The sequence below is a fragment of the Zootoca vivipara genome, chromosome 3 (assembly GCF_963506605.1).
Source record: "Zootoca vivipara chromosome 3, rZooViv1.1, whole genome shotgun sequence".
Taxonomy (NCBI): Eukaryota; Metazoa; Chordata; class Lepidosauria; order Squamata; family Lacertidae; genus Zootoca; species Zootoca vivipara.
In genome coordinates, this window is record NC_083278.1 from 31,729,469 (window position 1) to 31,756,964 (window position 27,496).

The 27,496-nt window shown below is 41.1% G+C and overlaps 1 protein-coding gene across 2 annotated transcripts in view; it reads right to left on the reverse strand.

The window, feature by feature from the left end:
* KHDRBS2 (KH RNA binding domain containing, signal transduction associated 2) overlaps positions 1 to 27,496 on the reverse strand; it is a 309,633-nt gene that overhangs the window by 16,776 nt on the left and 265,361 nt on the right. Inside the window, exons 9-10 of one of the 2 annotated variants that reach the window (XM_035110690.2) lie at positions 19,798 to 19,814; positions 7,453 to 7,535 (exon numbers count right to left, since the gene is read on the reverse strand). In XM_035110690.2, coding sequence (XP_034966581.1) covers positions 7,453 to 7,535; positions 19,798 to 19,814 — 100 coding nt within the window. The remainder of the gene's footprint in view (positions 1 to 7,452; positions 7,536 to 19,797; positions 19,815 to 27,496) is intronic. The other variant, XM_035110689.2, reaches the window with a different exon arrangement.

Genomic DNA, 27,496 nt, shown 5'->3' on the forward strand with positions numbered 1-27,496 from the left:
TTTGATAAATGTAAACATTTTATTGTTGTAGGGCTCCTTACAAGTACGTCCTCCTATCTCTACCTTGCCATCACAGAACTTGGCTCAATTCCTGTTGCCTGAACAAGGTGGCTTGCTTCCAGAATGAACTACATGCATACCTATTTGTGCACAAAGCCACGTTTGTCGCTCCTGCAAGGTTTGGTTTCAACCAAGAAAGTGCAATACCCATGTGCAAAGTGGCTTTCCATCACCAATGAATAGCCACAGCCAATCCTAACACACCTGGGATAAGGGGGGGGGGGTTTCCAGTTCACTGTGTGTGACAGGCTGTCTAGACAAGCAAAACTACTATTGGGCTATATATTTCAGACTGGTGCTCATTATTCGCATCGCTGCTCTTTCGGTCCTCCCCAGGAAGATATTTGACAAATTGGCCTCCCCAATTTCACCATTCTTGAATTTTGGGTGCAGCTGTGGGTCCAGTTTTAATGTTGTTTCATGTTATTTTAAAACAATTGGCAGAAGCAATGGGTTTGTCTGTACTTCATCCAGTCCTCTTCTTTAAACCCTGATTCCTTCATGCACCAATATGAAAGGGAGATAGTTTCATTCAACAATAAGTGAGTTGAAATTTCTCCAAACAGTTCCCCCCTTAGAAAAACTCTTGGGAAATTTATCCTCGATCGTATTTGGTAAAATAGTCTCCCCCCACCCATCCCCAAATAGCATGGATAATTGGGAAGCATTCCCAATCAGCCATAAAAAGCATCTATGAGGAGAGAGAACTGGGAGAAAAACAGAAAGCACATTGCCACTTCAGTTGTTCTCCCATGAGCACCACGTATGCTTGAAAATTCAGGTTCTACCACCTCATACTTTATATGAATTAGCTGCAGACCTGGGTTTAAAGCAGGGGGTTGTTTCAGGATTCTAGGTGGGAGGTAGGGGGCTCTACGGCACAAGCTGAATCCTCCTTCCATTGAGCACTGGTGGGCTGTAAAGAAATTTTACCATCAAGAAAGATGGTAAGAAAGGTTGACTACCCCCGGTTTAAAGAAATGGGTCTTCCACCATCACTGTCATTTGAGGGATAACGTCATGGAGAAGGGCTCTAGCATAGGCTTCTTCAAGGCATGCTACTTTAGATGTGCAGGATTTCCCCACCCTTTGGGAGAGCGTTCAAACATGTGCTAATTCACCTGCAGTGGAGATGTTACATTCCAGGATCATGATTGCCTGGAAATCATACGGAATTGGCCTTGAGTTCCATGATGGAAGAAAGGCAGGATGTAAAATGTATATACCATAATTAAATCCCTGCCACTGGATTATCGCTTGACAAGAGAGGCTCTGAACTCCTGCTCAAACCCGAGTCTCAGCATTTCTCATTTTAAAGTAATAATAAAGTACTGTTTGTATCTTCTACCTTGTCTGATGGGCATTTTCTTTCCCCCTGTACCTGCTTCATCAGGGTAACATTATCTAGAGAAATGGGGCCTTAACAGAATTTGCTTCCTTTTTTTGCTTTTAATTATTCTTCATCAGAATCCTATGCCTCTTTGCCATTGAGCTCCATGGGATTTTCTCCAGGTACATGCACACAGGATTGCAGTCTTAATATGGCAAGATACAGAGAGGCCTGGATGCTTGCTAAATCACAAATGGACATATATACACACTTCAAAGCCACATGAAGTGGATAGGTGGAATAAGCCACCTGCTCAGACACTGCCAAAAGCCACAGAGAGAGGAGGAAGATGATGGAATGCAATGGAACAGAATTACAGAACAGGAGGAAATACTTAATATATTCTCTTTTTGAGGCTATCAGATATCACCCTGGATATCCATAGTGGAAAGAAGTATTTCAAGAACCTTAGAGGGCATAAGTGATTTATAGGAGAGGGGGGGAAAACTTTCCTATCTACTTCAGGGGTAGTGTATTTGAAACACACTTGTGCTCATTGAATCAAATAAATGAGAGGTGGCATTTCAAAACAGTTTTGGATGATGAATGCTGTAAGTGGATTGCTGTGAAGACCCATAAAATGTCATCTTTTAGGCCTGCTAACTTGATTCATTCAATAGTCTCAAAATAAAATATGAGGGAATCTTTATTTATGAACACCGAGATATAAGCACAAAACCCAAAATGAAATACAGCCATGTGCAAATACTGTGCATACAGCTCAAAACTGGGGAAGTGTACAATAGAGAAAAATAACAGGAAGGGTGGTGTGTGACTATATAGTGATTGTTCCATCTATTGCATATGTTTAGGTTTTGAAATCTTAACATATTAGGCTTAAAACTGTCACCTCTCTGTTGCCTTTGAAACCCAGCTCAGTCTCTGGCTGAGCAGCTATAACCTCATCCTGCAATCAACTCAGGATATTGTGATGGCAGCTAAGTTTGCCATCCTGTGTGCATTTATCAGAAAGCAAGTCCCTTTACCTGGGCCCACAATGTCTTACTGCTGGGGAATGAGAATGGGTCAAGAATGAGAGATACTTTTGGAGAATCCAGAGCTGAGATGCTGAAGGAAGAAGGGACAGAGAAGGCAAGAAGCTGAGAAGTGCAGGGCTGAAGAGAGGATGGGTAGCAATGACATATCCCCTGAGCAAAGGCAGCGAGGCTGCAGCAGGTGACGCAACTAGGGCATCCAATGGAAGGCGAGACGCAGGGGGCGGGACTTTGGCATCACGTGTGACGCCACTGAATTTTGAGACGCCAAGGTCCGCAACTGCCATGAGGGGAAAAGCATGGCAGAGAAACATGGGGATGAGGAAAGTAGAAGTCCAAGTAGAAGCTTCACATAATACCTAAGGAAGGAAGGGTCATGTGGGGTTTGTGAGAAGGAAGTGGAAAAGCGAGGCACTTCTTAAGACTGGGGAACATGAAGCCAAAGCAGCAGGGAGAGGTTGTAGAGATGGTGAGCGCCAGAATGGATTTTAAATACTGATTTGATTTCAGCATCCTGAAACCAATTTTTAAATGACATTTATTGGACTAATGGTAGAATTAGGTAATACTACACTTTTGCTAGAATAGCTCATTTTGCCTCCATTTATTTAAATGTACCAGTATTCAAGGAATTGTATATCTACACAATCTAGTGTAAGAGGGGAAATGTATTGTGTGCTAGTTACAGATAATATACAACTTGGTGTTAAGGAAGTTCACTTGCAAATGTTACTGTGAAAGTGTAAATGACAACGTGCTTTTTTTTATTGCTCAGGAGATGTCATACTAACAAATTAAATCTCTCTTAGTCTTCTGTGCCATTTGCCTAATAAGCTTGGCTTCCAGTTTAAAAATTGGTATAACAATAAGGGCTGCAACATCTCCAGAAAGAAAATTATATGAAAATTAAAGCTGACATTTTAAAATGTTATAAAGTCTTGAGTAATGTTTAGCTGATTTATGAAGTCAGTTCAGCCATTACTACTAATAGTCATAGCATATTCTTATGGTAGCCTTTTTACGTGTGCAAATTCCAGCCATTCCAAATGCCCCAAATAATGCAAATGAATCTGATATTCACTGCTGCTGAAGGATTCCCCAAGGACCCTCTGAGAGGAGAAAAACACAGCTATGCTGTCTGCTAAACAAAGGTGTTTGGGAACAAACACTTTCATTAACTAGATTCATCTAAGGGTTGCATTCAATGTAGAGGGAAGCTGATCATTCCATCATCCAAAGGATTTCTCTTTGCAGAACAGTACAATTTCCTTTCCTCCTCTCCCTAAATCTGTTTTGAGGGTTCACCAAACCTTCCAGAGCAGATTGAGGGATGGTACGTGGTGTTCATGGGGGCGGGGGTAGATCCCCTTTACTAGCACTAATCTTTGTGTTAATAGGAAAATTTGTTGAATACCCCCCAGGATCCTGATCACAAAGGGGCTTGCACCAAACTGGAAACTGAGCTTATTGGACCAAGAGGGATTTAACTTATTAGCATGACTTCTCTAGAGAGATCTAAAAGACAAAGGCTGCATTCAGACAGCACTTCATTCCATTTTCCAGACATTTCCTTAACCTGATAATTTCCCATGTTTTACGTAATCTTTCACATTATGTAAAAGTCACTTTTGGAAATGTAGCAGACTCTAGTGGAAGTTCAGTGCTCATTTCCATGTTAATTGCTTCCATTTGCAACCCTGTTAACCTGGAAAACTGCAGGAGTTTTGCACTGTAATTTCCCTGAAGGTTTCATGCCTTTGCTGAAATTTCACTTGATGAAATTTGGGGCGGTCTCCTGGCATTTGGGGGGGGGCATATCACAGGAGGAACAGAAGCACATATGTGCATAGAGAGTGGTAGTGGTGGCATGTCCAATGAGACCCACTGGAGTGAATAGAAGTTACGAGTGACATGGTGGGATATCAAAAAACAACAACACAGTGTCACGATACAACAGGAGCTGCGGTGTAAAAGGGATCTCAGAAACCAGGACAGAAGTGCTAGCATTAAAAGGAGAATTAATGTCATAATCCCCACATCTGAATGAACCCAAAGATGCATGTTGCCATTAATACTGTCACAGAAACAAGATGACATTGTCATGAATACTTTCACAGCAGCAGGAACTTTCTCAGTACCAAGTTGTAGGTTACCGGGTATCTGTATCTGTATACACAATACAATCTGATCCCTCTGTAGATATAAGATGCCTTGCATACGTTTGAATAAAGAGGCAAAGTCAAACATTCTTGCTAAAGTCATCTCATTCTACAACTAGTCTATTTTTTTTAAACACACACACACAATACTTTTTTTTTAAAGGAGCACAAAATCACATTTACAAATAGAAGAAATAATGTAGTAAGGTTAATATCAAAATAACTTATTCATTTACCCAGGTATTTTGGGTTATGTCCAATGAAACTGTACTATTCACATTGGGATTTCTGCTTTCACAATAGAACTCCCCTCTCCTCTCTTCCCCCACATATGTGTTGCAGGGAGTTGGGGGAAACCCAGAACAGATTTGGTGGGAGGGTTGGGGAAGGAAGGAGAGGGAGTGGAATTTCCATTGTACAAGAAGAAGACCTTGCATGAACAGGACACTCTCATTGAATACAACCCTGTATCTTGCGGGGTTTTTATCTATTGCTATGATAATGATTGTTTTCATTGCTTTGTATTTCACTTGGTTTATATTTTAATTGTATTTTTGTAAGCCACACTGGAATCTTGTTCTAATGAGGGGTGGTAAATGACTATTTCAAACAAACAAATCCTGCCATGCTGTTATCATATCAGGAAAAATTGCACCTGCCAAAATTCTCCTTTCTGCGCAACTCCAAAAGCCCATGTTTCATTCGAAATCTGGCAATCCTAGTTAATTCTAGGAGCAATTTTGTTGTGCATTGAAATGAAAGTTATTTTGGACTTCAGATTAACAAAGCAGTGAGTGAAAGATTCCCGTTGTCTCAGTAAAGGCTTTAAACCTCTTAAGAAATGAAGACACGCAGCATAACAATCTAGTAGATGGCAGGGAAATAATAACAGGATAGAAGTAGAATAACTAGGGAGAAAATCCCTTCAACTCAATAACTGATTGTAAATTCAATCTCAATGGATGGCTGCTGTCTTGAGTCTTCCAATAAAACTGAATTATTAAATCAACATGATTCAGTTTTGCTGAGAATATTACTGCAAGCATTATACAGCAAGCTATTACATAGTTTTTAATATGTGATTTTGAGAACTACTGGAGAGAGAGCATTCCATATGAGCAGGAACCTGAGGCTAGAAGTTAATGGAATAAACAGGTAGCAATATGCCATTGATATTGGGGGACCAGCCACACAATCATTCAAGGGAACGATTGTGCAGACAGCTTGCCAGGCTTGAAATCCCTATTCCTGTTTCAACATACAATCTTGGGTTCCTTTGTTTCTTCCAGTGCAATCATTATGTTGTGAACCACCCTGTGATCTTCAGATGAAGGGTGGTAAGAAATAAATAAATAAATAAATAAATAAATAAATAAATAAATAAATAAATATACTTGACTTTGGCCTTCCTTCCTTCAGCTCCTCACCCCCTTCTCTTTTATTGTGTCATAAAATCAGCAGCAGTGATTTTAAGGAGTTTTATGCTCTGATGAGTAGGCAGTCACTGTGGCAAAATATGCTGAACAGCTGATGTCAGGATTCAGCTCTTGCAGTTGGTTCTGCAATTATCTCTTCAGCCACTCTAGCATCTGATCTGCGCTAGGTTTCAGAGCACTGGGTGTGAGTTGCAGTTGTGGGCTAGACCCCAAAGCTTCTCTGCTTTAAGACCTGTTGGAACACAGTGTGTGGAGCAGCATTTACCACGTTTTGGGACTGCTGACTCCTCAAGTCAGCTATGCCTCACCGCCTTACCTCGGTTTGCCTTGTAAGCCAACTATGTCCTGGTTTCTTTGTTATTTCTTAACTTTGCGGTTGATTCTCAGCTAGCTTTTGGGCAGGGTTTTCCAAAAACCAACATGATGACTCAAAACACATGGAGGGTTAACTTTTTAGATCTTACGCAACAGAGTTGGTTTCACAGTTCAAAGAGAAAAAGAGGCATAGTTGACAAAATGATCTGTGACCCTATTATTCTTGTGCACACTTTACATCTTCTGCCTTTATTTCCATAAAAGAGGGGAATGCAATACACAAAAGCAATTCTTCAACCCATCCTTTTCAGGAGCCTTCTCATATGCCTTGCCTAGAAAGCCTTTGGCTTTTGGATTCATACTTGAGTGGTGAACTCACAGGTTCAGCCTCTCTCTACCTCCTTCAACTCTGACTTGCCTCATTGACTCATGACTTTTGCTTGTCTTGCTTTGTTCCACACACAGAGTCTTGGTTCAGAGTTTTTATTCCATGTGCCACATTGAGCCTTTGTCTTGGAACTGATTCTCATTGTATTATTGATCCTGATCTTATTTGTGATCCTTGAGTGTTTTCCTGTTCTAGAAATTGAGCCCTGGGCATGATGCTGTGTATCTGCCATGGTTTAGGTCCATAGTTTGGAACACATACTGATTAGACACAGTATATTTTAAACTATCTACTTCATGTTAAATCATTATTGCTCTTAGGTTTTCCTTCAGGCTAGACTAGTGCCATCCAGTCCAGAGAAGAAATATTAGATAGGATGGGATTGTGAGTCAGGGCACAGGGAAGGAGGGGAACACTTGAGAAAGAGAACTTTCATTTTGGAGAGGATTCTGCTGTTCAATCTCCACCTTCATTACACTACTCACTGGGTAACAGTCGGTATACCTGGTAAATTTAACATTCCTTGAGGATCTTTTATGGTGTTTTAGACACCATACATACACGAAGAGTCGGACACGACTAAACGACTAAACAACAACAACATTGAGATGTGGTTTTAGCAGTAGCTCCTGGCAGAGTTAGGGATTAGAACAGATATTAAAGGAAATCCATAAGTAGCTTATCCATAAATTAGTTTGTTGGTGCTTACCTCTGTGTTTGTGTGGTATAGCTATTATCATAGGCCTCATAAATTGGTTCATCATATTCATCTCCATATCCATCATCATATCCCTATAATAAAACACAAATTTGTAATTTAGAAGTTAAGTAAGTTACAAATAGTATTAGCCTGAAACATAATTTTTAGAATAATATATACCTAACAGGCAGCACATCACACACACACACACACACACATGCAAGAAGCCTGAAAGAGTGTGAGTGTGTGTGTGTGTGTGTGTGTGTGTGTGTGTGTGAATTAGTTCAGACCTGTTTTTATTTATCAACATAATGAAGTTTGTATTGTAAGAAGAAGGTGCTAATGAAACTCATTGTTTTCTCTGGAATTCAATATACAAATGCTTTTCTAAATATCTGTTTGTGAATAATAGCCACAGAAATGAACAAATGATTGCAAGACTATATTGATCTCATTACCCCATTAAGAAGGTCATTATGGAGCATAAAACATACCATTCAGTTCTTTTTCAGAAAATGTGGTTTAACTTTAAGGAGAAAGCCACAGATAATAATTATAAATAACCGTTGTAATGAATGCCTTTTAACTTCCTTGAGCATTCATTCATCCCTGCTTCGATCTCCTCTGCCACAGCAACTAGCAGTGTGCATGGAAACACAGTGAAGGCATGATAAAATGACCCCTCCAAAGCAGCTATTCACCAGCCAGGTGAGATCAGATAAAGGAGCTGCTTTAGCAGCAAATTACTGAACACGATTTGTACTTTCAGGGTTCAGCTCTGCCTAGACCTAGGGTTTCCCTCGAAGAGGAGTAAGGGGAGCAGGACCCTCCAGCAGATCTCTGCACAGGAGCAGCTGGTGGGGAGAAGTGGTGGCATGCACCTGGCCTCCCAGCAGCAGCAGCAGCAGCAGCAGCAGCATTGCTACAACTTACCAGAAGGGAGAGGCAATGGGGAGGTTGGTGCTGTGTGGATACTTCAGCTAGAGCAAGTGGGTTGGCTCCACCAGTGCACCTACACAGCACTGACCTGCCTGCCATCTCGCCCCTCCCAGTAAGTGGTAGCAGCAGCACGACTAGGAGATGAGCTGTGAGCTGCTGCCCCTCTCCACTGGGCATTCCTGGCTCCAGCCATCCACATCCCGGAACCGGCAGAGTTGCTTGTCTCTTGAGCTTCCTGTTACCAGGGTCACAGCAGCAGAGGGCATGGCAAGATGGATGGGAGTTTCAAGGTTGCCAGCAAAGTGCCCAGCTAGCTGCATGTGAGGTTGCGGAGGAGGGGAGAAAAGCCTGAATTCACAGCCTGGCTGATAGCCCAGAATAGGTGAACCTTCAGCTCCTATATAATCTCTCATTCTGAGCTGCTTCAACAACTTCCTTAGAGTTCCAAGTTTCACACTCCAGTGCAAAGCTGGAACTGAGGAAATGGGAAAAATACCTAGATTTCAATGAAATAAGCACCATATTTCAGAAGAGAATGCTGGTTAAGAGAGGGGGGTGAGTTATCTATTTGGATTGGTTCCAGAATTATCCCAGAATATATATATATATAATGTGGAAATGAGACTTGGAGAAAAAACACAGAAGAGATACTTTGTGAACTTAGATATAAGTTCTTAGTTATAATGCAATTAAACATGCAGAGACTTTATATTTTAACCATTGACTTTTTGAGTACTATTGTACAAGGAGGAAATGTGTGGCATTTGAGAATACAAGATCATTTAGTGATATTTTGCAGAAAGCACTGGAAGAGAAGCACATTAAAAAGGTCAGAAAAATTAAACTCTTATTTCAAACAGCTCTGGAATGGTAAAATAACTTCCTATTAACTTTCCTATTGCAAGTGCCTACTTCTGTAAGTTGCTATTCTTTCATATGAGCATCATAGATGAGGTGCAGAAACAAGTTCAATGTGGGAAAGCACTGAGAGGTCATGACAAAAAAAATGTTTCTTGAAATGAAAGCCTGTATATCACTACTATATTACTACTACTAACTTTGCACTTCTATGCTAACAGATGCCAGCATTGCAAAATATAGCAACTGGCAAATGGGCATCACACAAAAGTGGATTTCTTCCCCAGATTCTGCATTCCACTCTACTTGCCTTCCTATTTTAACATTAAGAAATTCTGAAACAAATTTCAGAATTTAGATATATTGCATATTTTATGACCCTGAAGTCAAGTCTTGAGAAACTGGTTTCACTCCAAAAATGAAAGCTCATTGCAGATTGATTCTGTATTACTCTGTTGTGTGTCAATTTGAAAACAGATTAAAGCAGATGTTGTCGGCACTGGTACACCAAGATTGCAAGCACAATTTCCTCCTTCATTCACCTGGGGAGGAAGGAGGCGGCAAGGGCAGCCTAACCAAGTGTATCAAGTCACCACACACACCAGTATGAATGTCAGGATCTAGATTTAATCTAAATTGAAAGCAGCATGTTGAGGATGAGCATATATGATTCCAGATTGAGAGGGGGTGAAAGTGCTATGAAATGTTAATATGCAGCCAAGATTTAGCCAAGATTTTGCACAATGTCTGATCAATACATGCCACTGCTCATACATATCAATAATATGAATTGGGAGGAAAAAGAAAGATGCGAACAAATGGAAAGAACTAAAATTTACAGCAAATTGTGTGTGCTCGGCCAGTAGAACAAAATGCAGAAGTTAAAAACAGAATGGCAAACTATTAGCCCACAGCGTTACTCCGTGATTGAGAGCAAGTCACTCAAAAGCCCCAAATACAAGGAGAAATCAAATGGGGACGGGGATCACCTTTTCTAAAAGCAGCTATATAATGCATGATTTTGTGGTTTGGCTTATGCTGGGATGGCAAGAAAAACAACGTAACCTTCACAGCATCCTAAAAGATGCACACCTAAAGGATGCACAAAGCCACCTTCATTTGGGAGCCCACTGTAATGGAGTTGCATGAAGCTTTATTCACGTGATGTACAAAGGCTATAGAAACATGTAGCTGTAGCTGTTTCAGTAGAATGGGTTTGGACATCTATAGCATCAGGGCCATGAGACTGGAACATCCCACATCCCACATTCCATTTTCATTTATGTTTCAGTCTTTCTAAACTGTACCATCTCAATATGCTGTTTTCCAACCTTTAATATTTGCAATAAATACGCCTTGATTTCCACTCAAGCCCCATGTAAATGAAAGGCGATTGCATGTGAACGGTGTTTATTATGCTTGAGATTTTTTTAAAGTGTGTTTTCCTAACTAATGAGAATCTACAGATTTCAAAGTGAAGCTTCGTTGCTGCCATGCATCATTTATGTGATTCCCCCCAACCCTAATAATCTCTCTGGCTAAACCTGTAGCTTTGAATGCTGGCAGAACTTGTCCCATTTATTCAGTGGTGGTATTATTTTCCATTGGGAATTGTGCATGAACTCTAGTGACTATGCAGAGTAAATCAAGAATGCTTACTCTCTTCAGGCCAACCTGAACTCTGCAAGTTCCTATCAATAAATTGTGGAGCATGTAATAAGAAATAAAGATTATGAAGGTTGATATTTTAACACTTCCTCACTACACAGGCAACTAAAAACGAGAGGCTGTGGCTAGAAGCTGCTGTCCAGTCAGAATCAAGCCAGAATCCCCTATATTTTACCTCCTCCTCAACTCAAAATAATCTGTATGTCTTACTGCATTTGTAATACTGACCAGTGCAGATGTAACACTGCCTCTCCTTTCCAGTTTAAGAGCTGACATTGGCTGTGTAAACACCAGGGTTCCCCCCCCCCCCACAGACAGAACTCGCCAGAAGTCAGTTCCAGCACCTCTCAGATGGGCACCATTGCCATTATAAGAGAACAAGGGAGGTGTCCACAATGAGTTCTGGCACCTCATTGTCTATAAAAATAGCATGGGTACGCACTATAACTTTAAAGCACATTTGAAGCACATCCTTTTCCTCAAAGAATTCTGAGAACTGTAGTTTACAGAGTTAGAATTCCCAGCAACCCTTAACTACAGTGCCCAGAATTCTTTGAGGGGGGAAATGTGATTCATATATCCTGGGGCGCCTTGAATGATGGTCAGGGGTGCCACGGGCAACAGTGGCCTCTGTCCCTCCCTCCCTCCTTCCCTCCTCTGATGCCCTCTCGTGTCTCTGTCTCCCAAAGGCTTGCACAGCCCTGGCTATAAGCTCCACAGACAAGGGGCAGGGGGAGGAGCTCAGAGACCTGGGGCAATGGCTGCCCAGAGGACTCTCAAGGAGAGGGGAGAAGAGAGGAAGATGAGGGAACACTCCACAAGGGATGGTGTTCAAAAAAGGGCGAGAGGCTGCCAGCTCTGCAGGCAGGGGGAACATAACTGGGCTCCTGAGCCCTGCGGGGTACCGCAGAAAGAATGTAGTTGGTTAAGGGAGCTGTGGACTCAAAAAGCTTGAAAACCTCTGCTTTAAAGGAATAGCATGCACACCACTGCATTTGCGAACCCACGGCCCTGTGATTAAGAGTCTCATACTCTACCTACTGAGCTGTTCTGTTTGCCGATGCTACTGTGCTATTATTGTCTGGAGTGGCTGTGGTGCAACAAACCTGGGGGGGGGACCCCACAACATATTTCACATGAAAAGTTACGGGATTCCAGCCGGAAGTTAGAGGATATGCACTAATTGGAAATGAAGCAATGTGCGACTGCCCCAAAACTTTTGCTGGTGCAAATAGTATTGAAAGTAGGATTGCATACGGCTTCTCCAACAGCACCATGAGTGCAAATAATCATGAATAAGCAATAAAGAGGACTCCTGCAGGGGGCACTACAATGTCCCCACCCCATCTTCTGTGTGATGCCAATGAACCAGTAGCTACAAGAAGGCTGCTTGACATCGCTTTCGATAGAGGCTGCTGCACACAGTAGAGTGTTTATGGCAAAACAGCAGCTCACCACAAAACCTGTCAACTCGAACTCCAGTTAATTTGTCAATGTAACATGTTCTGTGATTGCTCCAGCACAGTAAGGGCCAATTCCAAAGTAACAAAGATTTATATTTTGAAAGCTATTATATGAGAAACTACCCATGGAGCTGTACAGCAGCGTAATTCCTCTGAATGGAATCATTAGCAGAAGCTTTGATTTCTGTCTGTTGTTGCAGAAAAGTTGAATGAACAACAATTTCTATGTAATCTCTTAGAAATCAGATCACTGGTTTTGTTGAATTGGAATATAATTGCTGAGTAACAAATGTGACTTTCTATATAGAAAATAATAATAAAATATTATTACCAAGAAAATCTAATCCAGCTGTTGATGGGCTGCAGTTCTCTGCTGCAGCCTGTGTGGCCAATGGTTGATGGTATAGTCCAACAACATCTGGAGGGCCATATAGGTTAGCCATCTCTGCCCCAATTAAAAACATTATCTTTTCCTCAATAATTTCCGATTAAGTGTTTTATTGTTCTTTGATGAATACCATCTCTTATTGGTTTTATTACTGTAGGTTTTTTTTTTTTAAAAAAGCTATTCTCCATTCTGTCATACACCTTCAGATCTTTAGCATCTCTCCAATATAATTCTCCATGAGGAATTCAGTTTGTTTTTTGGTGCAACATCTTTGTACGTACAGAATGCTCCTTTTACTCATTGGTGTGTCACCACCTCTGTTGTGTATATAAGAGGGTTCCTACTTCTCAGGCATCTTTGTATACCAGGCGTAGCCAATGTGGTGACCTCCAGATGGTGCAGGACTACAACTCTCGCCATTTTTGACCACTGGCCATGCTGGCTGGGGCTGGCGTGCCATGCACAGGTTGGGCACAGAAGAATGGTGGGAGGAACCAGCTCTACCACCAAGGGAAGAAGGCTCAGAGCCTGGGGCATGCTGGTGGGGCAATAATGTGTAGTCAGAAGGAGAAGACTGGGAGCAGGTATCAGATGCTGAAGAGGCAACATGGCTAAGTGAGTTGGGAGAATTGGTGGCAGAGAGAAGTCCAGAAGCAGAAGCAGAAGCAGAACTGAACCAGGCCAAGAGGCAGAGATGAGTCAGGCTGGTGAAGAGTCACAGGTGTCTCCCCCTTGTGCTGTTATAAGCTTCCTTTCAACCTTTATTTACAGAACAAGATGAGAGCTGAAATGGGCAAAACAGTGGAAGGCTGCACACAGGCTGCCTGGAAAAAGCCCTGTAGAAGACGAGATTGGATGGTTGTGGGGAGGCAGGGACTTTCAGTCTTGGCAACTGGTTCATGGTGTGAGACCTACGGGAGATGAGCTGCTGTGTTCATTAGGCATGGTACTCAGCCAAATCTGTGAAGCTCCTGTTTTTGCGAATAAAGAGTTAACTTCAACTTTGAACAGTGAGATTTACTGCCCGCTCGCTCTTTGACATGCCGTGAGTTGTAATCTAGCAACATCTGGAGGGCTATCCCGGTTTTACACGATGTGTCCAACTCAGCCAAAGCTAAGCACATTTTAGGAGGCTGCACTGAATATTCAGTAAATGTTATATTTGCTTTGAAATTAGCTTATTCAGTGCATCTGAAGTAATTACTGAAAAGATATCTCAATGAACATTTGCATTCTTTTAGTGTTGTCTGGCAGGTTTTTGTTCTATCCAGCTACTGTTGTTTCTCAGATCTTGTTCTCAGAAGATCTGCTGCTGCTTGCTTATCACACCTTTCTCCTCCTTTGCATAGGCATCCATGACATCATTATGTCAGCTACAACAGCATGACATCAAAATCACATGATACTGCTGTAACCAATCCATTCAATAAGAACAAATGAAGCTAAGAAGTGGATCGTGTTCAATACAAGTGTAGATTTGTTTCAAAACTGCAGGTGCCATTCATGAAAATGGATACAAAACAAGGATACAAGTAATTCTGGCTAAGCGCTAAGTCAAGTAAGTTAAGTATGTGCTTAACATTCTTCCCTTAACTCACTGGAACATAAAAAAGGGTTTGATTGGATTATGTTAAATATTTTCCCAGTATTTACCCAGCTGCTTATCAGGATCCTCAGACATTGTACATTTAAGAATGCAGACCTGTTGTGCATTTCATCACTTGAAAAGTAATTCCCATTTTTGACAGATGATCCCCAACCTCCCAGTCTTGTGAACCATATTATTCAGCCTTACTGGCATTATCTTAGCTCTCCTCATATATGGGATTTTATTCTGAGATAGTGTCATTCCATCTCTAATATTTCTAAGCCTTTTAGCAACCTTTTCCACGTACATCCTGCAAGTGCCCTTTTATAGAGTGGCTGCCCTTTTAAAAGTCAGATATTCCTTCTTTTCCTGTCTTATTCTGCTACTAAGATTTAAAATTCCAGCTCCTTTATGATCAGTATTTCTTAGCATCTCAGCACTTTTCCTTGAAGTTAATTTCACAAAAATTAAGGATTGCCTCTCCTTTTATGGAGCCCAGAATTAAATGTCCCAGAAAGCCATCATGATATCTAGTCATTTCTTCTCTGTCCCATAATCTGTTCCATACTTCACAAAACCATTGTAAGACAAATGCAAGCAACCCACTGTTACTTTGTGTATTTGCCATCAGACAGACATTGGTCAGGCAGCTCACAATACATCTTTCACCTTAGTCATAAAGGTCTTAATAAAGCTGTGTTTGAACATATTTGCGACAATAATAGGACTGTGCTGTGAATTTAATAAATTATATATGCTACATACGGTATTTACATGTGATGTCAACATGGCAATGAAAGTTGCACAAGTATACCAAACATTTTATATCTATGTGTCTAGGATTTCATGTAAATGGGAACTTATTGGATCTGACCCGCCAGCCAACCAGGTTCCCCACACCTGGTCTACAGGGAGAGGAAAACATCCCCAGTAGGTCCTACAATATGTACATGGAGGCGGAAGCCAGATTTCTCAGCTGCAGGGCAACAGAGCTCGGAAAGCTTTGAGTCTTCAGGGAGTGCCTGAAGATAATCTGAAGTGCCTGAGATAATCTGTGAGTTAGGATGACAGCAACTGGGTAATGGAATTGGTTAATCAAGCACTGGTGACCACAACGTAGTTTGCTACTCACTCTGCACAGTATTTATTTTATATTGAAAATTAAGTTTTCAGTAAATATATTTAGTTCAACGTTAAAATAAATATCCTGGTCTGACTTCTCTCATACCTATACAGTGGTACCTCGGTTTATGAACACAATTGGTTCCGGAAGTCTGTTCATAAACTGAAGCGTTCATAAACTGAAGCGAACTTTCCCATTGAAAGTAATGGAAAGTGGATTAATCTGTTCCAGACAGCTTAAACTGAAGCGTTCATAAACTGAAGCGAACTTTCCCATTGAAAGTAATGGAAAGTGGATTAATCCGTTCCAGATGGGTCCGCAGAGTACTTAAACTGAAGCGTTCATAAACTGAAGCATGGGTGTAATTGGTTCCAGAAGTCTGTTCATAAACTGAAGCGTTCATAAACTGAAGCGAAATTTCCCACTGAAAGTAATGGAAAATGAATTAATCCGTTCCAGATGGGTCCGCGGCGTTCATAAACCGAAAATTCATAAACCGAGGTGTTCATAAACCGAGGTTCCACTGTAGTCTATAGAGACACTACCAGAAAGGGTTGGTGGCAGTGGAAGATATAGAAGAAGGGTAGACAATGTGGTACACTCTGGATAGGATAGGTATAATGGGAAGTGTAGTACAACATCTGGATGGCACCATGCTGGCTACTCTGGAAAAAGAGCCTGGGAGACCAGGGTTCAAATCCCCACTCAGTCATTAAGCTCATTGGGTGTCATCAGGTCAGTGTCACCATCTTTCAGTCTGACCTACTTCACTTGGTTTCTGTGAGAATAAAATAAAGGATCTTTCAAACCATGTACACTACCTTGGAGGGGGGGAAATGGGAATATAATTGCAGTGAATGCAATACATAAATAAAAAAAGGTAATCAGTTACACGCACCCACCCAGGGTTAAACAGTGGTGTGAGGTTTTTTTTAAGGTATAGATAATTTACATTTTGGTATGGTGCAATCTCCCACAAATAGGTAGTTGTGGGAATGATCCTGCATGTAAGGGTAGTGGAAGGAAAGCAAATTATTCCCTATTTGGTGGATAAATCAATAAGATGAATAGATCTTTGATAGTCAGTGTCAGGAAGGTAGGGTTTTTCACAGGAGGTGGAGTGATCTTTCACATTTGCTAGCAACTGGTGAGATTTAAAGACCTAACAGTCACAAAGTAAAGGCAGAACAATAGGACTGGAAAAGGGAATCTACCACCTCAGCATAACAACCAAATGCACAAATAATGTCAAATAAATGAACATATAATAACACTTGATCTTTAAGATATCATATCCTCCCTCAAAGAGGGCACGTGTTGCGATGAGACCTGGCAACAAAAACCCTTGTGTTGTGGGTGGGTATGATTGGATAGCCACAGCACCCGATTAGTAGGTCCCTTGATGCTGGGTTCAATCTGACCAATGGGACGCTAGTCAAAATGGATCAAGGGACCTATATATGCCAATGCACGTGACCCTGAGCTTTCTCTCTTGGTCAGTGCATCGGAACACCCGCCCACCCCTCCCTATATTTAGGGCTTGCGCGCTTGACCTTGCTATGCTGTCGTGTGTCGTCTGTCATTGGGACAGGGGCACAGCAGGAATTTCCCCCACTTGGCTGATTGGCTGTCACCATTTGGGTTTCGCCTGCCGCGTAGCAAATCGTCACAACTTGTAAGGTTGTGGATAGGCTCTGGTTCAGGTGATAAGGATGGGGGTATGCTTTCACCATCCCTATGTGAAGGGGTATTCTGTTAAAGGAATCCAGGGACTCAGTGGTTTGGTCAACCCTGCGAGGGGTTGTGCCTGAGTCCAGGGGGACATCTAGGTGGTGGACATAGCATGTCCCCGGCTTTCTGCCATTCCAGGTGTTCACCCTAGGCTGACCTATGATGCTCTGGGTCAGCACTACCTGTCACGGTGCAGGGAGCTAGTCGAACCAGAGCCTATGCAATCACTCACTTGCTGTAATCAATAAAGTTGTGGCCTAAATTCTGCCAAAAACCAAACCAAAATTTGAGTCTCTTCTGAATTTATTTAAGGGGGAGGTTTAAAGGTCTTCACACACAAATGATGCCAGAGTGGTGGGATGTTATGAAGGTTCAAAATTTGCAAATTTACAGGTGGGGTTAGAAGCACAGGGTAATAAAATCATTCACAGACTAAAAGATTAAATGTAAGGTAAAAAGGTAAAGGTAAAGGACCCCCGGAGGGTTAGGTCCAGTCAAAGGAGGCTATGGGGTGCGGCACTCATCTCGCTTTTCAGGCCGAGGGAGCCGGCGTTTGTCCACAGACAGCTTTCTGGGCCATGTGGCCAGCATGACTAAATTGCTTCTGGTGCACGGAGGACCATGACGAGTGCCAGAGCGCATGAAAATGCCGTTTACCTTCCCACAGTAGCAGTACCTATTTATCTACTTGCATTGGCATGCTTTCAAACTGCTAGGTTGGCAGAAGCTGGGACAGAGCAATGGGACTCACCCCATCACACAGATTCAAACTGCTGACCTTTTGATCAGCAAGCCCAAGAGGCTGGGTGGTTTAGACCACAGTGCCACTTGCATCCCTGAATAAATGTAGCACCACTGGTGCTACCAGTGGGATAAAAGAATAGCTTCATCGTGCCCAACCTTCCTGTAAGGGGCTTAGGGTAGCACATATGGTTCTTCTCCACTTCCTACTTTATCTTCACAACCACCATGTGGATAGTTGAGGCTGAGAAAGGTTCTGGCCCATGGCCACCAGTAAGCTACACAACTGGGTGCAAAAGCAGAAAGCCAACAAGGCCAACCACATTCTTTGCAATCCAATCAAATGCACTTTTAAAATGTCTACTCTCCTATCTGCACTTCAGAAGAAAAAGGAATATGCACAACATATATATTGGAACAGACACAGACATGTGATAATTAGAAAAGATATTTTGGGTGTAATAGATTGTTCTATATTAAGCTATGGCCAAGCATTAGGCCTAGTACAGAACTTTTCTTGGCTTTAAAAGATATGCATGAGTAATGAGTCTAGAGACAAAGATTTTTCATTCTTTTACAGGAGCTATTGCCAAAAGGTCATGTATAATTAAAAGTTACACATGGAGGGGGTGGGAAAGACTTGTGGCTGGGATTGAAATGGAGTGCCAATCAAAAGGCTACAAAAAGGTAGCAATTTGATTAATGAAATAAAATCAATATAGGCACAGTAATGGTTATTACCTATAATTTAAGTATTTTAATTAAAGAACCATAGCAATTAAAGATAAAAATAATAATTACATCTATACTCTGGAAGACGATACGGTTTCCTTCAGACTCTTTCCCATTGCTATTTTTAAGCTTAGCTGCAAAATCTACTTACAGGTAGGTAGCCGTGTTGGTCTGAGTCGAAACAAAATAAAAAAATTCCTTCAGTAGCACCTTAAAGACCAACTAAGTTTTTATTTTGGTATGAGCTTTCGTGTGCATGCACACTTCTTCAGATACACTGAAACAGAAGTAACCAGACCCTTATGTATAGTCAGAGGGTGGGGGGAGGGTGATGGGAATGGGTGATGGGCTGATAGGAGTGGTAAACCTGTTGATGGCTGTTAACGACTGCAATTGGTCTTGCGGGAAAAAGCAAGGGCTGAGGTGCTAAAGAAAGCTAGATCATGTATAATGAGATTAAAAAAACATGTTGAGAAAGACTACCAAAATGCAGCTCATAAGCTAGGAGAAGCCCTTACTAATCGGGGCTACCCTGATTACATTATACAAGATGCATACAAACGCGCCGACAGTCGTAATAGGGAAGAGTTACTTGCAACACCATCTGACAACACCAACAGAAAATCCCCCCCGTTTAGTTATGGGGATGGATTTCACTCCCCTAGCCCATCACATCAGAAACATAATATACAAACACTGGCAGTCTGGCACATTTGTGGAAGACATTCCTGGCTGTAAAGATCCCCCGCTCTTAGGGTTTAGAAAGAAAGGGGCCCTACGCAATCAATTGGTAAAAGCAGATTGCCTAGAATCGTCATCTATTATTACCAAAGGCCACTATAGGTGCGGCTCCTGCAATTTATGTCCTTACAGTTTGCCAGTTAAGGAGATCAGGAGTGAACACACTCGGTTCACCTTCAAGATTAACTCGATGACAACCTGCAATTCCAATTCTAAGAATGTTGTATACTGCATTCGGTGTCCCTGTAACAAACTGTACATAGGAAGCACTACGCGACCACTTAAGGTTCGCATAGGGGAACATAGATCGCGCTTCCGTAACTAACTTATGGAAGCCCCGCTCACACCTCACTTCCTACAAAAGAAGCATAGTGATTCCGACTTCATGTTTTTTGGCATCTGGCAGTATACCCCTAAAAATACCATAAACAGGATATTTTAAAGATTCTCAGGCAACAAGAAACCAAATTGACTTTCATGCTTAAAACGTTACAACCGCATGGCCTTAATTCAGAGCTTGATCTTTCAGTATTCATTTAATCATACACCAACTCTGTAAGTCTTTTCAGTACTTGAATTCTGCCTCTCCCTCCCTAATTGCTTATCTCCCGGGAAGGAGTTTCCTGTGTGTGACTCAAACAGAATAATCTTGCTTAGGCCACCATATTCTACTCTAACTAAGAACATAAAGAACACAAGATGTGTAAGTATTAATTTCTGATATGTTTGGTTTAGATATCTGCTCTTAACAATGTGTAGAACTGAAATCAGTATCCTATTTTTGCTGTTAGTGAATTTGGAAAATTAACCAGAAAACACTGGGACTTAAGCCCAAATAAGAAACTGTACTTTCACTGTAAGTATTGTTTGTACAAATTCGCTTGTCCAAACACCAATTTAGATATACTAACGAACTTAATTTGAATGTATTAAAATAACACATTCTAACTAAGAATATAAAGAATACAAGATGTGTAAGTACTAATTCCTGATGTGTTTGGTTTAGATATCTGTTCTTAATAATGTGTATAACTGAAATCAGTATTCTATTTTTGTTGTTAGTGAATTTGAAAAATTTACAAGAAAACACTGTGGCCTAAGCCTAAATAAGAAACTGTACTTTCACTGTAAGTATCGCTTGTACAAATTCGTTTGTCTAAACACCAATTTAGATATTTTGTTTGAATACTAACGAACTTTAACTTGAATGTATTAAAATAACAGAAAGAAGATACCACTGAAGAAGCCCACTACTGGGCGAAACAGGTCCTAAACGCCGGCAACCTGTCTGTCGCGTCGTTGCTGACCCACCCTGTATCGCATGAACTTGGCGTTCACCTTATTTCCTGTTAATACACAGTTGGACTAGATCAGGCATCTCCAAACCCAGCCCTCCAGCTGTTTTGGGACTACAGTTCCCATAATCCCTGACCACTAGTCCTGTTGGCTAGGGATGATGGGAGTTGTAGTCCTAAAACATCTGGAGAGCCGAGTTTGGGGATGCCTGGACTAGATGATCCTATGATAGGTCTACGATTCGACAAGGGCTCTTTTAATGTTTTTAATACTCTCACCAGCATTTAGGCCATCAGCTGTTTCTAGCAAGCATACACAGTGCCAGAGGAGTGCATTGGGTATTTCTTCAACATCATTTTAAAAGCTTTTGCCTCCACTTTGCCTGTCTCTGTTATCATGGAAACATGTGTACCTTGAGAGCAAGACAAACTGTATAGAAAAAATAATGAGTTGGTCGTCTTGTAGGAAGCAGATTTCTCGCATCCTAGCGTTTATATAGCAGAAGAGTGGATACTTTTAATGTGTTCCTATCTTGCTCTTGTGTAATTGCCGGGCTTTTATTCCTTTAAGATATCCATGCTGCATGGCTGCAGATAATTTTGAGGCTGTTGATGACAATGCTGTCTACAATGGATAGGCACTGGAAAGGGATGTTCATCATAATTCAAATCTCTGGTGAGACATCCTTTGTAGTTCTCCTTTTCAACAGCGGTATTAAATAAATAGTGTCAAATGTGACAGTCTGAAAACCTTTTGAAAACTAACAGTATTTTCTTTCCCTTTTTATCAAAAAAAGAGAGGAAAAACAGGACTTCACAATAGGTGCTGAAGTACTACACAGCATGCAGGGCTGATTTTATTTTTATTGATGTGCTTGTGATCTCTTTCAGCATAATCACATTGGAGTGTACCCACGAACGCTTTTGCAAGAGACCCGTCCAGGGCCTGGTTTTCTTTAACTGCATATTCACCTTTAAAGGCATGCAAGTGCATGTAGTGTGTATGTGTGTGTGTGTGTGAGTAAGAGAGAGAGAGAAACAACAAGAACAACAACAACAAAACAACAACACAGACAGATAGATATGTTAGTGCTATTGGGCACACAATCTATCCTCTCGCATCCTCAGACCATAAATGTTTAAACAATTAATATATACATGCACAGTTGACACGGAAAAGAATGGCTAAACACATGGGCAGTACCAGGAGAGCAGAGAATTATTGCATCATGCTCACAAGCAGGCCTTTACATGTGCAACAGAGAAGCATTTTGCTGCAGAGATGGTGGGTGATAACGTTTAAAGAGGGCAACACAATGAATTATTGCAGAGAACTGAAGGGCAGTGTCCTCCTTTTATATCTCTATGCACTCTTCTTCCTCTAAGCAGTGATGTTATGCATGTTCTTGAACTCAAATAACCTGGATAGTCCTGGGCAGAGATACAGGTGACATGTGTGCAGACTCAGCAGACTTTGTGTGTTGCTTACATGCACAACATGGTCTGTACCGAGGTTGAAAAATGAGCAAGATAGGGTTGCCCAAGAGTTTTTATCAAAAGCATTTTAACCCCACCTTTCTTCGCATACTTAACGGTGGCTAACAGAAGACAAGAACAAGAGGATAATGCAACACTACCTCTGGAAGAAAACAAAATACAGAAAAAACTGTCCAATTTCAGAGTTTAAACACTAAAGTTGAAAAACTACAGATGAACCAAATAAGAAGGCGCTGGTTTGCACCATCCTAGTCCCTACCTGGTCTATCTCCTAGCAAGCCAAGAGTGTGTGTGTGTTGCTTGCCCGTGTCAGTTTTCTTGTCCAGTAAGAGATCTACCTGCAGGAAAGTGTGTGTACTGTTTAGTGTGTTTGGATTGGACTGCTGGCTAAATGAGTGTAATCTAGAACCTACCTTACTATAACAACAGGCCCTGCTATAGGTAGAGATGGCATCCCAAAGGGGTTAACCTGCCCTCCTTGGGCAGTTAGGGTATAGAATTGTAGGCCAGGTACTGTCAGAAAAAGGCCCATGACCCTCACCCAGGGGGAAAGCCTGGTTGATGGGAAGTTTGGTTTGGTGCGGTTCTCCCTGAGTGAGAGGCATGGAGAGGAGTGTAGTTGTGGACTTTAATGATGCACCAACTCTCATGTTGTTAAGTTATATTACATTTCTCCTTCTAATTGGTAACTGCATATGATTGGAATGTATTCAAATTCGTCAGTTAGCTGGTTTAAGCAAATGCATGCTTCAGGGCAAAAGTAGCTGTGTTTAGACCAATTATTTAGTGAAATGAATGCAATTTCTCCAGGAAGAAATATGTAGCAAATAATTAGGTTACTTATTTGAGAAGTGTTGAAACTGTTATATTTTGGGGGGAAATCCCCCTTTTTATTTATTTAGACAGAACATAATTATGCGACATAAAGCTCTCATGAACAATGATATTTTAAAATGTCATTTTGAGTGAGTATGGTGAGTAATATGGTAATCAATGGTGAAAGCTGATTATTGAAAATACAACTGTTGTATTAAATCACTGGGAAAGGAGGGGCATGCTTAATTTTATACCAAAGCAGGGGTGGCTAGTTGCAGTGGCAAGGTGCAGGGCACAAAGCAATAAGGGCAGATTAGGGATGCAACAAGACTTTTTTTTTTTACCGTCTGTATGAATGAATGAACGAATTGCTGTGAAGATATTTAAAATATCTCGGATCTAGATAGAATGAAGGTGCCCTTCACAATGTAAGAAGCTCTAGAATAAGCCGCATGAACTAGTCCCAAAGCACCCAGGAATCAGCAGCAATGGAAATTAGCACCTGGTGGGGGGGGGGGTAGGGAGGCACACATTTCTAAGTAGGGACATGATGATAAGTCTCTGCCTGGGATTTGTTTCAAGTTAAAAAGGGCGATGGAGGAAGATCTTTCAGACATGCAACAAAATCCTAAAGACATTTCCTCAAAAGAAAATTCCATAGGATTTAGTGGGGCATGAGTAGGCACACAAGAGGATTATGCTGGTAATAGGAACTCTGCTTTGTGTTATAACAAAATTATGCTGGAGCAAAGAAACAAAATATGTGCTCTCCTTGAAAGGAGCCTTAAACAGAGGGTCTTTTTTTTGTTGGACCAGGACATCCAGATTTCTTGTAAGGCAGTTTTTTTTTCTAATGCAGCAGTTTTTAAATTTGCTTTTATTTCTAGTTATGCAGTACATTATGACATAGCGAGGCAGCTAGATAGATAAGGCTTCACTTAACGTTCTATAGTTTCTATTTAGAGGTGTTTTTTTTAAAAAAAGATACTGCAAAGGAATATAAATATTTTCATAGAATATAAGAACTAACAACTTTCTTTAAAAAAAATGGCTACTTTCCCCCTGGAGACACAGGCTTGCCTGGAGCAAATTGACCTCTTTCACCCAAAGCAAGAAGCGTACCTACCCTTAGACCACAAAACCAGAACTAAAAAGCAAAAAAGCAGTTTGATTTAATGTTCCTATTATTTTTTCGCTGATTCCTCCCCACACTTGCTGCTCCTTTGACAACGTTTCACACACACACAACATACACACCCTTTGGTTGCTACTTGTCTATCTGGATTCACTACACAGATGGCACCAACTAACAGTAGCATGATGCAACTAATAGTAGCATCAGGATGCCATGTAGCCAAATTTGGCTGCTGGGAGTTGTAGGCCAAAACATCTGGAGGGCCGCAGTTTGGGGATGCCTGGTGTAGAGCCACGAGGAACATCCCATCAACACAAGGATATCTCTTTGTGTAATGCAACATTTCCTCCTCTCTGCAAATCCTGAATTTGTTCTGGTGGTTATCCCACCGCTCTGGAGCAGTTTTCGGAATAATATGGGGCATGCACAGTGGGAAGAGAAAAGAGTAAATCCTATTGGGCTAGCACAACTATTTAGTTGAATATCGCTCAGTTGTTTATATATGGAATTATTTGATTTTTGGGGAACAATTCATAATTTTTTTCTATGTCTTAAAGCACCTCAAAACCTCGTCACATTACATAGCTGCCATCTTTTTCGATGGAGTCTGCCAAAGCAAAAGTAAATACTGAATCCCCTTTACTGTAATGGTTGCTTTTCTTTTTTTACCATGACTTTTAACAGAAGTTTTTGTTTTTAAAGTCTGGAAATATAATGGTTAGAGTTATGCTAGTTCAATGAGAGAGAGAGAGAGAGAGAGAGAGAGAGAGAGAGAGAGAGAGAGAGAGAGAGAGAGAGCCATTTGTGGGGGAAATCTGATCATAAAGGTTTTTACACTAAACATCATTTAGTTTTTGTTTTTTTACACAGTTCCTTTTCCAAAACTCATAATTCCCCTGCCATACACTTGTCCTTGGCACTGATTTGCTCCTTGGCATTCTTGTTATTCTCAAATCATTAATTTGGGGAAAACCAAGGCACTTAGTGACTGCAGACTTCTCATCTAAAGCTGCAGTTTAACATTCTCATTTTTCAGTGCATTGTTCAAGCAGAGATTTTCCATATTGGATATGGCCCACAGGGGCTTAATAAATTAACTCAGATTTCAAGTTGTAAGCCTTTGGGAATGACTAGAGGAAGAGTTAGTATTATCAAAAGGAGACTAAAAGGGACACACACAACCTCTCAGAGTAATCCTGAAAAATGCTACATTTGTAAGTCCAGTTAGAAGTATGACAGAGAGAAATAAGCTCCTAAGCACTATGACCCATAAATAGCACCAACAACAGATTCACAAAAGAGTCCATAATCAGTAGGAACCAATCCCAGCTCTGTATTGGCATGTTTTAATCACCTCTTTATCACACATCCACACTTTAGGGACAGGTGCAACTGGTGCAGGGCTACACTGTGACCCTCTTCACATGAGCATTGCTGCAGCTTGCGTGGTTTTTGAACAATCTGAACTACTTTCTTGCCCCTGCTAATGGTCATTTTGCATGCAAATACATCACTTGAAATGTGCCTTTCAAGGGTAGTCTGAGTCTTACCTTTTTAAAAGTCAGCCTATTGAGGATATCTGTATGCGCTGTATTCATGTGAGCAATGCATGTTTAGTTCACAAACCAACCCTTGTGCAGAGGTCATGAATTTTTAATTCACCCTAAGATTCTTTTTTTTTTTTTTAGGAACGACAGCAACAACAAAAACTGAAAACAGCTTAACAAAAATGAAAATTTGGCAGCTGTTTAATCTGAACATTTTAAGAGGTATATTAATTTTTTATTCCACTAAAGATGTCAAAACATCCCCAACAGTTACAAAACAAAGGAACCAAAAAACGGTGTGTATCAGAAACACCAAACAGGAGCATTCCCAGCTGTCAGCTTTCGTTAGTGGCAAGAGTTTTAAAGCACACTGTGGCTTCTTTCCTATAAGATCTGCCAGAAGATGTACAGCTCATCATTATATGTAGTCATTGTCATGGCGCAGGTCAAACTGCCAGGGCCGGCCCTACCAGTAGGCAGCTGAATTTTTGTACTATAAAATGGTAGCCTATTGTTATTTTTGTTGTTGTATTTTTACTTACAGGGAAAGATGCTTAGTAATTTTCTACTTTAGATGCCAGAATAACTTCCAACAGCCTTTAATTAGCACCCATTGCTAATTAAAGTAAAGGGAGGAAAAAACCAATAGGCTCATGAGTGTTTTCCCAGGTTGAAGCTTATGTTAAAATTGTTGTCTAGGCTATCCAAAACTAGGTGTCACATTTGCCCCACAATTGGGACAGTGCAGTAGTAGAAAGCACCCACACTGGCTTGCTGGATGAGAATACAGGCTGTTTCAGCAATCATCTAATTAACAGTCCTGAGACCAAGCAACATATCACATCATGAAGTTTTATATATGCAGTTATGCTGCTCTGAGGTTATTACACTGGTTATAAAATAATACAATAGGTCAAAATAGTTGTCCCTGTGCATCCAGGAATCTTCCCCCAAGCTACTCATCTGAATAATTCCCACAGATGATGTATTCTGGTAGAAAGGGAAAATATAGTTAACAAACAGGAGAAAAGGCCTTACAACTGTGCTGTCCTGTGCAGAGCATTGTGTGCTGCTATCAGTTTAACCTCTTATACTTTGCAAATTCCCAGAAGCACTTGGCACATTGCTGATGAGTTATGACTTTCTAAAGGTCTAGGTGCTTCTGAGTAATAGTGACATCTTTAAGAGGTCTACTGTCCAGCTACTGCAAAATATATTTTGTGGTGAAGGAGACAATTAAACTCCAATTTACAATGGCTAATATATTGCTGCAGCTGCATCACTTTGTTCCTGTGCTAGGAATATTCACAGTGGCCTTACGGCATTGAAGCAGAACAGCCCAGTTCTTGAATTTTTACAGTGGAAGCATTCATACAATTACTGGCGCTCCACACCAGAAAAGACACCTGCACCATAGGAGAATGGGTAGTCCATTGTAACTGAAATGTAACATTAATTTAGTAATTCAAAATTTACTTTGGCAGCAGGGCAGAATGAGGTTGCCACTTATCTTAACCCACCTTGTGATGTGACCAAAGGTTTTCCATTTTCTAAGTTGAAAAAAAGAAGCTACTCATTGTGGTGCAAAGCTCACTCCGCAGCTTACAGACACCTGCTTAACCCAGAACGCCTTGGGAACAATACCGCATAGTTGCACATCACATAGCTCCCAATGGATTCTCGGAAATCCAGTTGGTGCGATACAATACTAGGCCCTTGTCACTGCTACCTGCTGCCTGCATTTCCTTGCGAGACGCATTAAGGTAAGTGGCAATCGCCAACTGAAATTCT